Source organism: Theileria equi, chromosome 3 (genome assembly GCF_000342415.1).
Source record: "Theileria equi strain WA chromosome 3, complete sequence".
Taxonomy (NCBI): Eukaryota; Apicomplexa; class Aconoidasida; order Piroplasmida; family Theileriidae; genus Theileria; species Theileria equi.
Window position 1 is genome coordinate 877,777 of NC_021367.1, and position 14,121 is coordinate 891,897.

Below are 14,121 nucleotides of genomic sequence, written 5' to 3' on the forward strand. Positions count from 1 at the left end.
ATCAAGATCTATTAAAGTTGGTTATCGCGAAATAATCTCCCGTATTTCTCCTTCTTTGGCCATTCAATGGGGTCTTTTAACTCATCCATTCCTCCTTCCACCCAGTAGTTGTTTCATGACAGGAATGTAAAGGGCAAAGTCTCTTGTAATTTGTAATAATCACTTGGTGTCTTGAGAGGGTGGTAGCTGGGGGAGATGAGGGTTCTAGCAATACTGTGGACGGTATGTCTGATAAGACTATGTAGCGCAGGCTTTTGGTGCTGTTGTGGAGGAGGTACTACAGATGACAATGATCCTCCTCAAGTTACTAGTACTCCACCTAAACCTTCTACTCCCATTACTCTTGATCTTGCAAAGCCAGATGAGTCCCATATAAATGTAGAAGAACAAAATATTGATGGAGTATTACTAAAAGACTATCTTCCAAAGGATGACCTCCATATATCCTCAGTTGTAGATGGCGATAAGGAGCTATGGAAAGCTTCTGGAGATGAAAAGTGCGTATTTGTAGAATCTTATTCTAAGGGTGCTCTAGAACTTCTTTACCTGGAGACCTCAGAGAGTAGTGGCACTAAGTATAAGTACTTTGAGAAGACTGATGGTAAATGGAATGAGATTGATGAAGAGCCATTTAATGAGAAGGCAAAGACATTCATTGGAGAATCTGGAAGAGATGCTTCTCTAAATATTGCTCATCCAAGTAGACTACTATGCCAGTCATTCAACTATACTTTCGCTGCTAATGCTGTTCAACTCATTGTTCCTAATAAAGGTGTTAGCGTCTCCAAGCTTGTGAACAACACTGAGACTGTTTGGACAGCTGAACCCGGAGAAACATTTGATCATGCTAAAGTCTACCTAAACAAGGATAAGAAGCCTGAACTGGTCCTTCTAGTAACTACTTTATCTGGTACTCCTAAGGAAACTTACCTTGAGCTTAAAGATGGTAAATGGGTATCTTGTAATGACAAAGATGCCAAGATGAAGAATTTAAAGGATACTACAGAATGGAAATCAGACTTTGAACTTGATCTCTCTGCTTCTAAGGATACTGATAAATGCAGGATCTTTGAAGCTGAATTACTGGGAGTTACCACTAGACACTTTTATCCTAAACCTGGCCATGTCCCTATCAAGGTTCAGGATGGAAATAAGGAACTATGGAAATCCACAACGTGTGCCACTAAATTTGGGTCTAATTCCTCAGATAGTTGTCTTTCTTGTCTTATCTATGAGAAAGGGGACATAAAAATACTAGAAATGATTACAGTGGAAAGATTAACAAAGAGGTATAACTACTTTGAGAGAGTAAGTGGTGAAGCATGGAAGACTATTACAGAAGAAGACTTTGATAAGAAGCTAAAGGATATGAGAAATGGTACCGCGAATCCAGCTCCTAAAAAGCCTGATACTTCCACATTAGCACCTACAAAACCATCTGGAAACTAGATGATACCCTGGATCCTGCAAAGACTGACGGGGTAGTGTAGACATCTCGAATGCAGTGCAATAACTCGGTCACATGGGCACCAAAACTCGAATCGCAAATGTAGTTGATAACGCAAAGGTCGTTTTATAGCATAAATTATAGGCTAATTTGTGGTTTGCAAAGCTACATGAATTCATTTTTGTCGCTTGGATAACAGATGCTGAAACTCCCTTACGAATTTAAATCGAATGAATTATCCCCTCAGTCATACGGATGTCAAGCTCCCTACGGTCGCTCATCTTCTTCACAGGCGTTGTCTAGTTCTTGTAGCTTTTCGAAAAACTGGTCTTTTTCCACCTCGACCCATTTATCCTCTCGTCTCTCAAAATAGAGGACCTTGTGGTTATCCGCAAGTTTGATGAACATGTGCACCAATTTTGGATATGTGGGACTTCCATGCACGATTATATGTTCGCAGCGTTCCTCCCATGATTTTGATTCCCATAAAACATCCTCACCGTCGACAATTGTCCCAATTCTAAATTTCGAATTGTTCATGTAAATTCTTGCAGTGATGCCAAATGGGCTATACTCCTCCATCTTGACAAGGTTATAAACATTTGGGTTTTTTATATCAAATGTTCGTTCATTTTGCATCTTTTCCATCAGCCTCTGATACTCTCCATCGTTGACTCGGATCCATTGTCCATTCTCAAATTTGAACTGAACATAGTCGGATTTTCTGCCATCAGTAAAGTACAGATATGCAATAACCGGTTTCTTGTAGAGCCTGTAAACTGTAAAGTGATGGTACAGAATGTCATTATCGGTCGTTTCCCACAAAATCTGATCGTTGTAGACAATCTTGGAGACATTAACTCGCGGCATGCGATTGTATATTGTAAAAGATATGTCCCCTTTTTTCTGAACGATGACTTTACACTCATCTCCCTGCATTTCTTTTGCGATATCAATGGTCTCTCTCGCAAAAACACCCAGCCGAAAAACTGGCACAAGAAGAAGAAAAAAAGCCATGTTAAAATCCATTCTGGTCTATACACAATGTGTTAATTAAATGTTGACGTTTCTTGTCTCGGGAATGATACAACTCTCAAGTGGCCAAAATTCGAGCCTCTTGTGCGATAACTGGAGAACCTATGTAACAAACTCCAGTGTTTAAATTGGTGGAGTGATCTGTAAATAAGGTGTATATAGGTCAAAATGTGATATAGTTTGCAATTTTCAAAAACTGCCAACGATGAAGAATCACCACCGCAGTTTTGCAATGGAATCAGACTTAAATTTGATGAATGGATACTTTTACTTGTGAATGTAAAAGCTTTGAATAATAGAAAATATAATGGGACTTTTGGCCCACATGGCAGGCTTTCTATTTGACTGCATGCAGATCCAATTTTTATTCTTGGGCTCAATGATGCCATGGTGGAAGGAGATTAGTCTGTAGGATTACTCGATCACTTTTGGTAACTTTACAGGGAATGTAAGCTAAAGGTAACATTTGGAAATCCACATGGACCATTAACCACACGTTTACTCTGCAAGTAGCCAGTGGAGCCATATGTGGCTAATGTATTGGCCATGTCTCCAAATAAAACGAGTAAATGGTAAATATAATGTAGCAGTGAAAATGAAATGTGGATGCAAGCAAATCAAGCTGCCTATAAGTGTGAAGGAGACTGTCATTAGTTAGACATGCACACTCTAACGGGGTGTGAACAAAATATGGAATTATACTACCGTATTAGTGATGGATACTCATAAATTCCTATGGAGCGTCCACTGTAGACTCTCTAGGAAGAGACTAGAAGATCAATGCCGACCTTTATCACCTTGGTGTCTTGGGGCAGTCTAGAGGGCAGCATCTGTGAGTCACTATTTGGAAGCTTTAGGAAGTCCCTTCATTTCATAAAACTCCTTTAAAAATTCTTTCAGTGTAACCTCCCTCCATTTTCCATCAACTTTCCCGAAATACTTATGCTCCAAGTCATCACCTTTATCTACACCTATGAGAAGGAGCGAAGAACCTTTTGTGTAAGAGTTTACAAGCCCAGAAGTTTCTCCAGTTCCACATGTCCAGACTTCAACTTCACCATCCATAACTGAGGATATATGGAAGTCATCCTTGGAAGTATCCTTTGGATAATGGTACTTAACAGTTACCTCTGATTTTGTTTCTGTATGCACAAGTATCTTGGAGGTATCCGGGTTAGAAAGGTCTAAAGTTTCTCCCATAAGTGTCGCAAGCTTACCATTAAATTCATCCTGCTTTATCTCCTTCCAGTTACTGCCATTCTTTTCAAAGTACACATAACCACTTTCAAGAGATATTAAAAGTAGAGATGAATCTCCCTTGGACGATAATTTTGCTAATACACACTTTTCATCTCCAGAAGCTCTCCATACAGAGGTCCGACCTTCTACAACGGAGGATATATGGAAGGCATCTTTTGAACTATACCCCTTGAAGGATACTCCGGATTCTGTTTCTGTATGCACATCTAACTTTGTCTCATCAGGTTTGGTAAGGTCTAAAGTAATGGGAGTAGCAGTAACTTGAGATTCATCAGTAACAGGTTTACTGGTTCCATTATCTTGTGGAGAGACTTCCTCCTTAGGTGTAGGAACGGGAGACTCTACGGGTTTAACCTTAACTCCTTGTCCCCTTTTGGCAGATTCAGTAGTCTTTTGATCAGAGTTAGCGGTTTGTCCACTAGGAGGTGCTACTGTTGGTTGAAGTGGAGTAGTGGGATTCTCTTTATGTGTATCATCAGATAAGTCATGATTCTCTTTTCCTATTTCATTTCCATGTTCTTGAGATATATCTTCAGGATATTCTTTTTGTTTAGCAGTTGTTTTCTCCTTAGATTCATTTACTTCAGGGAGATGTTTTGCCTTATCCTCATCAGACTTTTTAGCATCTCCTAAGTCTTTTTTGAGTTCTTCAAGTAACTCATTAAAACCTTCCTTATTTACTGAAGTCCATGTTCCATCCGCAAATTTACGGTAGCCTTCGAATACCTTTCTTCCCTTAACGCTGTATGTAGCAGCTATGGGTCCGCTTTCTCCAAAGTATAAGATGGCTGACAAACATGCATCACTGGGACCCTGACATGTCCAAAATGTCTGACCATCAAATCTGAGCTTGTTGGCAGTAACACCTTCCTTAGCCTTGAGCTTAAGAACCTTCACATTGTCCTCAAAAGAGCTCTCTACATCAAATAAGGAAGTGTCTACTTTGGAAACCAAGGAGTTTTCAGGGTCTGTAGATTCCGAAGGATTCCGTTTCTCTCCTCCCTTTAATGCTCCTTTGGCGTCACTATCACCTCCACAGCGGCAGACTCCTACCAAACATACCGTCCATAGTACTGAGAAGACATTCATCTTGTAGAATCTTTGTCTGTCAAAAAAACTATAACCTTAGTACAGGCTAAATAATGGGTGCTATCTAAAAGAAGAAAGTACCCAGAAATGTTCAGAACAAGAGATAATAATGTGCATGCACTCTTGATGTCTTACTAGAAAAACACACTGTGTGTAACAGGAAACTAGAGTAAGGAAACAAAGACTATAAGTCTTGGCAAGTAAGATGTACAAGTAATCCACAAGATATCTTGGATCAGTTAATGATATCATGAAGAGAATCTAGTAGGAATAAAACCCGGGAATGTAGGGGTTAATGGGGATGAATAACACTTTACGTAGACATTTATTCCTCCTGATCACTATTCACGGTCTAAAATGCCCTTTCCCTATGCATTAAGGGCCGTTAAGCGTCTCATATTCCCAGCATTACATTATGGATAGACATGACTGGAATAACATATAGAGCCAGAAAAAAGTGCTGGAAATACCTTATCGGTTGTCTAACTTATAAAGTGAATGAGTCATTAGTCTCTTGTCATTTAAAGGAGAATCAAGGACTCTTTACTAAACCGTCAGTGTATCAATACCATTCAATCCTCCCACTGTCCAAAGTGTTCTCTGTATGTAAAATAATCTTTGGTTAACAAGGAAAGGAAGAACTGCTCATTGTCATTCCTCTATAGAACCTTCATTCTAGTAATCCAGTCATTCAAGTTCCTCCCATGGTAGTCCCATTGTTACTGACATCCGTCCCACTAAATAGTTTCTGTCTTATTTACAAGTTATAATGATGTAACGGTAACTCACGATCGAAGAAGAGGAGTTGAAGAAAGAGCTCCAGAAGAAAAGCTGGAAGACATCCTCGAAAGGTTCCTCGGAAACCTCTTGAAGAGGAAGAACCTCTCACAATCCACTATGGGAATTCAACCTCTAAAGAGTCTTCCAGAGGGTCTACAAGGGTAGTATGGAATAACCTACGGAAAATCCGTAGGGGTCTACGAGGGTATAAACCAAAGATAGCACATATAAACCAACACCTACACCTAGGGCAGATTAATTAGTTATGTAACTACTCCAATGGATAGTAAGTTTGGAAACTGCATCTGAGGATATTAGCTCAAGGAAGAAGATGGAGTATTTCAGGGAAAACCTAAGACTCAAGAATATGGACAGAACAAACAGTAGTCAACCTAGAGAAGAATGTTCAGGATAGTATAGTACAGACAATGACCCAACAAGAACAGAAACAACTAACATGAAACAAAAACAAACCAACAAATTAAGACAAACTACTCAGTATCCATTTGCATCAACAAGATAATAATGTCAAAATAAATCTTGAAAGATTTGTCAGGAGTAGACAGACTTCTTGGTTACCTATTTCTTAGAATGTTCACTATACCCGTGGACCATCATATTTGTCGTACCCAAGGGTCTCCTTTAGAACGTTTAAACATCCACCAGCCAAATCCAGTAAGAGAACCTGAAGCGGCAAGAACGGATGAGGTGATAATAGAGATGGTCTTTATGTCAGTAGGATTCTTAGAAGAGACTGAAGAAGAGGCAGGACCAGAAGTTCCAGAAATAGAGTCTGAGGCTCCATGATAAGCTTGAGCTTCAGTATTATGATTTAGATCAGATGAGCCAAGTTGTTGAGTAAGAGAAGTAGAGTCAGGAGGAGGAGTTTCTTGAGTAGTACCTTGGTCAGATCCACTATCACCATCTGTACTAGCAGATCCAGGAGGCAACTCTCCACCAGCTGTAGGTCCAGTAGCACTAGAAGGAGCTTGAAGTTCTTGAGAAGCAGTAACAGGAGTTCCACAAATTCCAGAACCATGAGGGTCTGAGTCTGTGGATAGTGCTTGATACTGTTCTTTAGGTTGTTGAGGAGTAGGTCCTTCAGTAGGAGTAGTAGGTTGAGGATCACCAACAGTTCTACCAGCAGGTTGACTAGGTTCAGCAGCTTTAGGAGTAGGAACAACAGGTCCTTCAGAATTAGTACCTCCAGATTCGTTTGGATCACCGTCTCCATAACCAGCAGGAGCACCTAGAACAGCAAATATTGTTCCATTGTCATTGAAAGTAGCTAGTCCGTTTTCACCATAAATGTTTTGGATTTTAACATCTTTATCACTAGGCTGAAGATTAGTATTACCAATTCTGACCTGTCCACCAATATCTTGTCCGCCTCCAGGAAGAGTATCTACACCTTGAGAATTATCAGCAGCTTGTTCAGGTTTACTAGGACCATCTTGATTTTGATCTTCAGGTAGAGTACCTTGAGGTCCACCTTGTTGAGAATCTTTAGGAGCAGTAGAGTTATGAAGAGGGGGATTAACATAAAGAGTAAGAGGAGTAAAAGCAGTAGGTTCAGCGGTAAGAAGAGACTGGGTTTGAGAAGTAAAAATAAGAGGAGTAGTGGTAGTGATGGGTATATCTACAATAACAGGAGAAATACCTCCGTATTTTTCTCTATCATAATTCTCATAGACAACATATCCACCATAAGTAGTAGAACGCGAACTAGGAAATCCTGTGTAAATGTTGTTCAAAGATTCCTCTCCTAATCCAGATAACTTATCTGGTCCTCCACTTTTACCACTAACGGGTCGACTACCGTCTTGACCAGGAGTTTCTCCAGCAACTTCTACGCCATCATCCTTAGTTTCAGGTTCTTGAGGTTTTTTAGGTCCAGGAACACTATTTTCACTATTTTTATCATCTTTAGGTTGAGGACTTCTACCTTCGTTCTCTCGCTCAGTAGCATGTTCACTCTCATTCTCGACTTTGTTTTTAGGTACTATTACTACTTCAGGCTTTACTTCAGAATGTTCTTCAGTAGGGTTTTCAACATTATGTAGTTGTTGTCCTGTAGTAGGCCCTTCAATAGTAGATAGACTAGAAGTACCTTGATTTTGAGGTTGAGAAGCATCAGAAGCATTAGTAGTTCCAGAATTAGTAGAATCAACTTGAGGAGCTTTAGGAGCGGCAGCATTAACAGAAGTATTAAGAACAGTTTTAGCCAGTTCAAGAGCTGCACCTAATCCAACCGTACCAAGTGCACCAGCTACAATGGATTTACCTACTACAGAACCAGAAGCTGTAAGAACAGTTCCAGCTGCTGCTCCAACTGTATCCCATAACTCTTTACTAAATAGCCCTTCAGATCCGCTTGGACCACCAGGGAGACCAGGAGCACCTTGTGTAAGTGAATCTTCTTCCTTATCACTAGATTCATCTTTTTCGCCAGCTCCAGTTTGGTCTAGTCCTACATCAGGACTTTCAGAACGTAATGGTTCTTTTCGTTCTGGTTGTTCTGGTTCCTCCTCTTCATTTCCATTTCGGCATTGAAGTCCTAGATCATTCCTACACCATTCCTTTTTACAGTAGTCATTTATGTCTGCTGATTTGAAAAATTTACAGGTGAGCTCTTTAAGTTTTTTCTCAAGTTCATGACCAGAAAGGGTTGGCAAACTATCTTCACCAAAGATCACACTCCACTCACTGTTGTCAGTTTTTCCAATATTAAAAAGAGAAATTGGTGTATTACCAAAGGCATAAACGTCCATGAGTAGGGGTCTCTCACGCTCCTTGTCTTCTTCACTGTAATATACTGTGAGGTGAGGAGTGTCTTTGTCAAGTGAAAATTCTCCATAGTTGCCTTCATATTTAAACTTGAGAGCTGTATCTTTGTACCTAGCAAAATTTACACCTGTACCGTATTCATGTTTGTATTTGGTATGTCCAGGAATACCACTACCTTCATTTTCAACAACATTCACATTGATACTTCCACATGGACAAGAATAGCTCCTGTCCTCATAAATGTTGACAGAATGAAGATTGAAGAGTTTGCAAGTGAGATCATTGAACCTCTCTCTAAATGTTGGAGTTGGATTATCATATTTATCGTAAAAGTCTCTCTCTCCACCATCTATCTTCTTCCATCTAGTGTTTGGTTTTCCTTTGCGTTCTCCATCATCTTCATCTTTATTATCGGCATCTGAATTATAATACCAATGTTCCCCCTTATCGTCCTTTATTCTAAGTAGAAGAGGTTTGTCTATATAGTCTTTACCCTCGTCATATTTAGCACTGTAGTATGTGTGTATATCTTTTATCCCAGTGTGTTGTCTGGTAAGTTCAGGTCCACCCTCATCTGTAGTAGTGAGGTCCTTTCCATCATAATTTAGATTTTGAATAACAAAGATTCTGGAGTGGTGTTTACAATATCTGAAGTCTGTATCTGATACAGTTCCCGCTTTTACAGAGATTTTACTCCCTGCACCTCCTTTACACTTACATTTTACTCGGGTACATTTGTTATGTATATCTATCACCAGTGTAATAGTCATCCATTCTTAGTTTTATGTCTATATTTAGTATGTTCTATCCTCCGGTACTTACCATCCATGTTCAGAGGAGAAACCATCCTATCTACTCCTCATGCATTCATCCTCTCTCACAACCAGCTCACCGTCAGAGAGACTATCCACAGAACAATATGAACAACTATCAAGGTACACTAGTCAGTAGAAATCACTTCAAGGTCTATCCGATCACAAACTTCCACAAGAATATTCTTACCATCCCTAGATCCATTCTTTGCACATACAAAAGGATATTTATTTCCCAGGTCAAGAACTGGGTCGAGTAGTTCCTCCAATGTTTATAGGATTAGCATCACCATCCTGAATGGTCTTGCTGTATTTGCTTGTCCTCATTGAGATTCGTAAGACCTCCAGAACAGTTGAGACCACCTGAACCATCTTGGAGGGCCTGTAGCATATCTGTGAGTTTTACATTCATAGTCTCTGAGCTTATCACCTGTGTCACCTCCGCTGGAAGAATTTAATCGACCATAGCGATCCCTAAACAACTTGAATAGCAAATAGAGCAAATCAAGGTATTAAAGCTTTATATAGACTACGAGTTCGCCTAAATTGTGGGCGTCCATACTTTTGTATTTGTAAGAAAGTAGCGATAGAGATTGCAAGGGTCACTTTACAGAATTTGGACTTTTCCCGAAAATCTTCTTCATCGAGTACGCGTCTTCTTTATCGTTAAAGTACTCTTTGGACACTTCATCAACGCTACGCATACGTTTAAAGACAGTGATAAACTTACAAGTAGCCCAGGACGTTCCGGTAGAGCGAGTGTGCCGCCCAGTTTGTCACTCGCACAAAGAGATAGGCGCAGTCACAGTTGTATACTTCCTGCATCGCGACGTCTGTAGAGTTTATGAGTGTGGACTCCAGACGGTGGCCATAGAGAGCCAATCGCCGTCGTATGAAAAACTAACGAGTCTGTGAAATGACTTTGGTTGCAATCCCGAGGTTCCTAAACGAGCGCAAAACTCCCACCGCCGTGACGTGACCGGCCTTTTGTTTCTCTTCCTCCCTGCGCAGAGCGAGTGTGGACGCCAATGGACGTAACTTACAGTTTGGACATTGAATACCCGCAAACTCTTCCTCTATTATTGGTCGCAATGTTGGTAAGGTGCGGCCACGACAGGAGATGGTAAAAGTAGTACTTCATTTGGTAGTTTTCGATAACGTTGACCAAATTGCAGTCGCTCAGACTGACCAGGTCGTATATACTACAACGTCTTACGTAAATCATCTCTACTTGCGATAATATAAAGTGGCCGGGAACAGGGACGGGGAGAGCAGGACCCTATAGACCCACAGTAGGTAAGGTGAACATCAAGGATGACAAATTTAAATGGAGACCTCAACCTCGACTCCAGGGTCAAGAGGAATGGAGGTAATCTTCTTAACGACAGCGGACGAAGAGTGGAGATCGATCAAACGCTTGTAAATCCTCATCTCGAAACGATCCCATGTGTTGGTACCTATGGTGTTAATGTAATGAATGAATGGAGCGTAGCGAATGGACGACCAAGGGAAGCTTAAAGAACAGTGATGAAGACTCTATGAGCGGAGTGAATAGAGAAGAAATGGCGAGTATACGCAGTATATGAGCATACGCAACCACTAGAGAGTATGAGATATCCATAATTGAGTAGTATCTGCTCATTCATCCACCGGCAGGTGGCTTACAACTCCATTCTCATCGCCTCTATAGTAACCATTTAGGCTCCTGCTAGTCGCCTTTACAGCTCCTATACTGCGTATACTCGTCATTTCTCCTATATTCTTTTCGCTCATAGAGTCTCCATCAGTCACCGTAAAGCTCCCTCTGGCTAAAGCCTATGGTCGCTCATGCTCATCCACCTTACGGTGAACTCGCCATTGCTCACTACTCTATAGTTCGCATCCCTCATTCTTCGGGATCCATGCTCCGCATACTCGTTTCACTCGTACACTACGCATTCAACTTACCTTCTCCACAGGGGGATTTGCGGGTGGTAATCTTGAGTTTCTTGACTGGCATTCTGACTGGGCCAGTGACACGCAAGTTCTTTTCCTTGGCGCCATTGATGATATCGCGGCAAGCTGTATACGTATGAGCAGTGTATGAGTTAGACGAGAGTCGGGTCCAGACCAGCGCAATCCCGCAGAGCCTCTGGCCAAAGTACAACTAGACTTTGTCAGTGGCCTCTAAAGACCGTGGATTAAACGCTGGCCCATCGTCTCTCACATAAACTTCACAAACCTTTCTCAATAGACTTTAAATCTCTGGAGACGAGTGTCAAGCGAATTTTGTGGATGCGATTCTCTTCATCGTATTCGCCTTGGCCCTTGAAATCCTTGTCCATCTTTAAAACAGCGTCTGTAACTCTCTAGCAAACTAATCTGTGCGAGACTGAGAACAAATTTAACGTAAAACTGAAAACGATTTACTCTGACTGGAGAGACAGACGGCCCTAGGAGAATGGGGTGGCGGAGCCTCGCCAGAGTTGACCTTAAGCGGTCCCCTAGAGACTTTGGATTCGCACATATCGCCGCTCCCTTGCCATTTAGACCAGGTGTTACCAGGACCGCGTCCAGGACCGGTTTTTGGAAACGCCGACGCCACCCACGACGGATGACGCAACTCGCCGCTGGTCCTCACTCTCATCTCCCCTGAATGGCAGCTATTACATCCCACACCTCGTCCATCGCAGGATGGCATCTTTATCTACCAGAATGTTCTCAGGTTCCCTTCTTTATTGGCCCTTGCACGCACTTGGCCGAGGCACACATGACGTGGTCCTTAAGCTGCGTTTAATGATCTAAAACATCCACAAGTCTCCACATTTACTCTACACTCATACTATACACTGGGAAAATCTACCTAGTGGCGTAAAATATGGCGATCATTTGGAGGAATCTGCGCGCGACGTCGCAGGCCTGACGTCTCTCGATACCTTTGGATTCCGACGATTTTTGATCTAAGTTCCGGCAAATTCCACGAGAATATGCAAACATAAATGGGTGTAAAAGGAGCGGTAGGCTAGAGTGGAGGGGAATGGCAACTGCCTCGAGGTGTGTGAGCCGCAAGTGTGTAGGACGCTCCATGCGATATTATGGCGTCTGGAACTCCGGATTTCTCTCCGTGTTCACATCTCGCATATTTTAGTCAGTAACATGGGCAGAAATGAGTCAAAACCAGTGGCACTTTAGCGCATTGTGGACATGCACAGCATGTGCAGTGTATGTCGATTTATGCGATTCTCCTTGAGGTTCGCACTTTGATTTTTGCCTTTTATATTTCTAAGATTTAGTAGTATTATCCCTAGTAGTATATTGCTGCCATTTTGTCAAGATGAACTGCTGCAATAACGACGAAGCCCTTAGGGAGGAGCGGGCCGAGCTCCAGGAGCAACAGCAACAGCAGGAGGTCAGAACCATCAACACTGTGGCTGACCGCTCGAGAGCGCACGAGGTCTCGTCTTCCATCGATAGGCAATGGGTTTGTTTGCTTAGAGTTTTCGTATCACATTCATCCATGCAGGTTGCAGTAACAACGTACCAGCCCGTTGACACGATCGTCAAGACGGTTGAGATTCCAGTGGTCAAGACAGTTGAGAGGATTGTCCCAAAGCCGGTGATCCAGGAGCGTGTCATACATGTACCCCGTGAGGTTACCCAGATTGTTGAAAAGGTGGTCGAGGTTCCAGACGTCAAGTACGTTGAAAAAATTGTGGAAGTCCCTCAAATCCAATATCGTAACAAACTTGTTCCCAAGGTTGAGATTGTAGAAAAGATTGTGGAGAGACCACAAATTATTGAGCAGTGGGTCGAAAAGAAGGTTGAGGTACCACAGATTAAGGAGGTTGTACGTTACAAGGAAATTGATGGAACTGAAGAGGTTATCAAGTACTATCCACAGGGACACGGAAACATTGATTGGGACAAGGAGTGTGAAAAGGCTCACATTAATGCACCAAAGTCTGTGGGTGTCATTAACTCCACGCATTTGGTTGTAGATGATGGACCAGTAAATGCCCAGTGCTGCTGATGCAGTCTATAATTTATTCTTGTAAGATGCATGCACCAGAGTTGTGTTGTTGTCTGCTCTATTGAGTTGAAAGTCATGTTAATTACCCCATCCAATGGGCTATTTTACACAAGAATGCAGGGCCTCGCAGCTAACGATACATTAAAGATTCCACTCTGCCGGAACAAAAATGATAAATGTTGCACATTTATGATGGTGGCTCTTTTTCTTCTCGGCATAGTCCATTTAATTGCACTCGGAACTGCTCAGGATAGGGAGGGTAAAGATAAAATGTTGGAACTGGATCGGTTGCTTTCATCGATAAAGGACGCGTATGAAACAAGCAGAAGGAGAGAGGATAGTGAAGAGTACTCTGCTGACATTCCCTACACGTTGGATCTGTCTACATCCGTAAACCCGGAAATAATAACTTGCTACGAGTCCTGGGACTGTGGGACTCTCCACAAGGCAATGTTCCCCAAAAACCCCTTTTTGATAAACAAGGTGGTGCACAAGGAACAAGTTGTCTGGGAAGCGCCCGGTAATGACAAGTGCTTTGTCACAACTATTGAGCCCTTTTCCACCTCGAAATTCCTGAGTTTACAAGTTGACAATGGCACAGGTCACTGCATGCGCATGTTATTTGAAAAGCACAGGCACAAGAAGTATTCACAAATCACCCGCGATGTATACGAAAAGAAAATGGACAAGATAATGAGCCAATACACAAGAGACTCTGACCGTTCTCCGCAGGGACACAGGAGATGTCAATCGGAAGAGGAAATGCCCAAGAATCAGGCTCCCAGACGATCTAGTCTTAGAACATTCTTTACAAGGAAATGAGAGTTTTGCAAAAATGACTCATTGAAATTTTACCATTTCCTTGGAAACCTTTTGCATGCAGCTTCGTCTAAGCCTCGCCA

The 14,121-nt window shown here is 41.9% G+C and overlaps 8 protein-coding genes across 8 annotated transcripts; 3 read left to right on the top strand and 5 right to left on the bottom strand.

The window, feature by feature from the left end:
- Positions 1-195: 195 nt before the first annotated feature.
- On the top strand, positions 196-1,449 carry BEWA_004130 (signal peptide-containing protein; the record flags this gene model as incomplete). The annotated part of the gene is made up of 1 exon (XM_004830614.1): positions 196-1,449. One exon carries the CDS (start codon positions 196-198, stop codon positions 1,447-1,449), a length of 1,254 nt encoding a protein of 417 aa, XP_004830671.1.
- Positions 1,450-1,714: 265 nt separating this feature from the next.
- On the bottom strand, positions 1,715-2,476 carry BEWA_004140 (signal peptide-containing protein; the record flags this gene model as incomplete). The annotated part of the gene is made up of 1 exon (XM_004830615.1): positions 1,715-2,476. One exon carries the CDS (start codon positions 2,474-2,476, stop codon positions 1,715-1,717), a length of 762 nt encoding a protein of 253 aa, XP_004830672.1.
- An 846-nt stretch (positions 2,477-3,322) lies between these two features.
- Positions 3,323-4,831, bottom strand: BEWA_004150 (signal peptide-containing protein; the record flags this gene model as incomplete). Its single annotated transcript, XM_004830616.1, has 1 exon — positions 3,323-4,831. One exon carries the CDS (start codon positions 4,829-4,831, stop codon positions 3,323-3,325), a length of 1,509 nt encoding a protein of 502 aa, XP_004830673.1.
- Positions 4,832-6,225: 1,394 nt separating this feature from the next.
- BEWA_004160 (hypothetical protein) lies at positions 6,226-9,168 on the bottom strand (the record flags this gene model as incomplete). Its single annotated transcript, XM_004830617.1, has 1 exon — positions 6,226-9,168. The coding sequence occupies one exon, from the start codon at positions 9,166-9,168 to the stop codon at positions 6,226-6,228; it is 2,943 nt and encodes a 980-aa protein (XP_004830674.1).
- A 942-nt stretch (positions 9,169-10,110) lies between these two features.
- Positions 10,111-10,435, bottom strand: BEWA_004170 (N-acetyltransferase, putative; the record flags this gene model as incomplete). Its single annotated transcript, XM_004830618.1, has 2 exons — positions 10,111-10,213; positions 10,254-10,435. The coding sequence occupies 2 exons, from the start codon at positions 10,433-10,435 to the stop codon at positions 10,111-10,113; spliced, it is 285 nt and encodes a 94-aa protein (XP_004830675.1).
- A 98-nt stretch (positions 10,436-10,533) lies between these two features.
- On the bottom strand, positions 10,534-11,534 carry BEWA_004180 (40S ribosomal protein S20, putative; the record flags this gene model as incomplete). Its single annotated transcript, XM_004830619.1, has 3 exons — positions 10,534-10,667; positions 11,158-11,271; positions 11,432-11,534. 3 exons carry the CDS (start codon positions 11,532-11,534, stop codon positions 10,534-10,536), a joined length of 351 nt encoding a protein of 116 aa, XP_004830676.1.
- A 926-nt stretch (positions 11,535-12,460) lies between these two features.
- Positions 12,461-13,242, top strand: BEWA_004190 (hypothetical protein). The gene is made up of 2 exons (XM_004830620.1): positions 12,461-12,670; positions 12,713-13,242. The coding sequence occupies exons 1-2, from the start codon at positions 12,524-12,526 to the stop codon at positions 13,217-13,219; spliced, it is 654 nt and encodes a 217-aa protein (XP_004830677.1). The 5' UTR covers positions 12,461-12,523; the 3' UTR covers positions 13,220-13,242.
- Positions 13,243-13,489: 247 nt separating this feature from the next.
- BEWA_004200 (hypothetical protein) lies at positions 13,490-14,041 on the top strand (the record flags this gene model as incomplete). Its single annotated transcript, XM_004830621.1, has 1 exon — positions 13,490-14,041. One exon carries the CDS (start codon positions 13,490-13,492, stop codon positions 14,039-14,041), a length of 552 nt encoding a protein of 183 aa, XP_004830678.1.
- Between the last annotated feature and the right edge of the window lie 80 nt (positions 14,042-14,121).